This window comes from Penaeus japonicus, unplaced genomic scaffold (genome assembly GCF_977035675.1).
Source record: "Penaeus japonicus unplaced genomic scaffold, GWHDUDI00000001_assembly GWHDUDI00000019, whole genome shotgun sequence".
In the NCBI taxonomy this organism is placed as follows: Eukaryota; Metazoa; Arthropoda; class Malacostraca; order Decapoda; family Penaeidae; genus Penaeus; species Penaeus japonicus.
This window is the reverse complement of record NW_028234421.1, coordinates 11,023,516-11,026,015: the sequence shown is the minus strand read 5'-3', so window position 1 is coordinate 11,026,015 and position 2,500 is coordinate 11,023,516. Positions and strand designations below refer to the sequence as shown.

At 29.3% G+C, this 2,500-nt stretch overlaps 1 protein-coding gene across 1 annotated transcript in view; it reads left to right on the top strand.

Annotated features, from left to right (window-relative positions):
- The window catches only part of LOC122256163 (putative neural-cadherin 2), a gene marked incomplete in the record, with an annotated part of 573,650 nt that overhangs the window by 442,378 nt on the left and 128,772 nt on the right, over positions 1 to 2,500 (top strand). The window contains 1 exon segment of the mRNA XM_086547112.1: positions 705 to 880. Coding sequence (XP_086403238.1) covers positions 705 to 880 — 176 coding nt within the window.

The window sequence follows — 2,500 nt, the reverse complement described above, 5'->3', positions numbered from 1 at the left end:
ATTGACTCTAAAGCTGTAGGGATTTTCCGGTAAATATACTAACAAACATTATTCGGTGAATTATGAACAAAAAACGGCAGTTGAAAATAATTTGATACTAAAAGTCGGTGTTTGCATTGCAAAACTATAACTGAATTTGCCTTTCCCGGATTTAATCTAGAAGGTAAGTATAAAGCAATAAATAGGCACAGCGAATGTGAATTATTAATAACGTTCTGGCTGAAACAATAGCTTGATGTGCGGACAAAGGCATAATTATAGTTTGTTTTATATTGACTGAAGTTGTATCAGAATGCAATTAAGATACGCTCGTTAATCTTGGGAAACATTATTACAGGGAGACAATAACCCTCAGTTAATATAGATATTATAGATCTCAAAGGATATTGAGATTGTGTCATACTTCAGCTAATTCTGTAGATCACAAACAAAAAAGAGTTCATAGATGGCAGGTATGTGTATCTGATAGAGCTGGACTTTCACTTTTTTTTTTTTTTTTTTTTTTTTTTTGTCTGGTGTGTGTAAAGACTAGAAAGTAGAGTCTCAAAATCGTCACGAGGTTCAAAGTTCATTTTGTGTAGTTCACCTATAGTAGCTTAGACACTATGAATAATAACGAAATATTGACGATTCCCATGATATCAATATCATAAAAAAACACTAATATTCTCCTATTAAACGAAACCCCGACATCACATTTCCAGGCACAGCATCCGTTGTGGTACAGCTAGCGGATGTGAACGACAACTCTCCCCGTTTGACCCGCGAGGTGTGGGAAGTGGATGTGAAGGAAACAAGAGGAAGGGGACCCCCCGATAACATCACCTTGCTACAGATCTCGACCTTTGATTCAGATACTTCCAATTATTTCTATTATCGGGTGTGTTGCCTGCATTTTTGGAACTACGGATTATATTGTGTTATTATTGCTATCATTACTAATGCTACTGCCTATTACTATAACTACTACTACTACTACTACTACTTATACCACTATTACTACTATAACTACTACTACTACTACTACTACTACTACTACTACTACATCTACTACTACTGCTACTACTACTACTACTGTTGCTATCATCATAGTTGGCCATAGTGGTAGTTATAGTAGTAGTAGTAGTAATGATGATAATGATAATAAGGATAATGAAAATAATGACAATGCTGATGACAATGATAATGATTATATTGATGGTGATGATAATAATAGTTCATAGCTATGATAATAATAAGAAGGGTAATGGTGATAAAAAAACAACAACAATAATAATTATTGAGATGATAGCAAAAAAAAAAGAGATAATAATGATAGTGATGATTATGTTATTGTTATTATCATAACCATTTTAATCATTTCATTATTATTATTTTGATTATTATTATCATTGTGATAATAATAATTATCATTGTTATCATTATCGTCATTACTACTATCATTATTATCATATCATCATGTATAATATGTACAGTATTGATAATAATCATTATTACCATTATCATTATCATTATTACCATTGTTATCAATATCATCGTTATTGTTTTCATGAAAATAATGGTTATGATGAAAATTATAATAATGATAATGATAATGACAATGAAGATATTAATAATAATGATGATAGTGATAAGGATGATAGTGATGGCAATGATGATAATTATTATCATTATCCTTATTTTGATATTATCAGTATCATTAATACTGTTATCTCTGTTATCGTTTTTATTATCATTATCATTAGTATCATCCTTAGTAGTAGTAGTGTTATAATTATCATTATCATTGCCATCGTTTTTGTTATTATCATCGTTATTATTATCATTATTATTATCGCTATCATTATTATTGTTTTTATTTTTATTATTATTACCATTATTCTTATTGTTATTGTAACAGTTATTACTATCATCAATATTATCGGTATTATTATTATTATCGTCTTTTTTATCATTATTATGTTTTTTTATCATTTTTATTTTTATTCTATTTTTATTTTTTTTAGCATTAATAATACCACCATAGTTATGGTTGCTGTTGTTGTAATTACTGTCATTATTGTTATCATACTATAACCCCTAATATCGCCGTAGTTATCATTGTCATTACCAGTTATAATTACCATGAAAGAGAAAAATCCATTTCAAGTCACCATTTTGTTGTTTGTTTGTTTTATTTTTACACAAGCAAGATAATTTAGCTTGCTGCTTATCATGTGATGCTAAACTTACTTAGCTAATTACATCTTTGCATATCACTACAGCCAGAACATGTGCATAGATTTTTTATATAGACTGCTTATAATTTTGTTTTAACTTTACCTGTAAGCCCTTTTAAAGTCAGTATAACGAGTAAACTGACAAACAATAATAGAAATGTATGAGCGCAAATAATCATTATGAACTATGAGGTTCTGAAGGTACTGTTTGCAATATTTCCTTCTTAGGCGCATAAGCTCTTTGTCTTTGCTGTGCATTCGCTAATACACTCAGAGTTCAA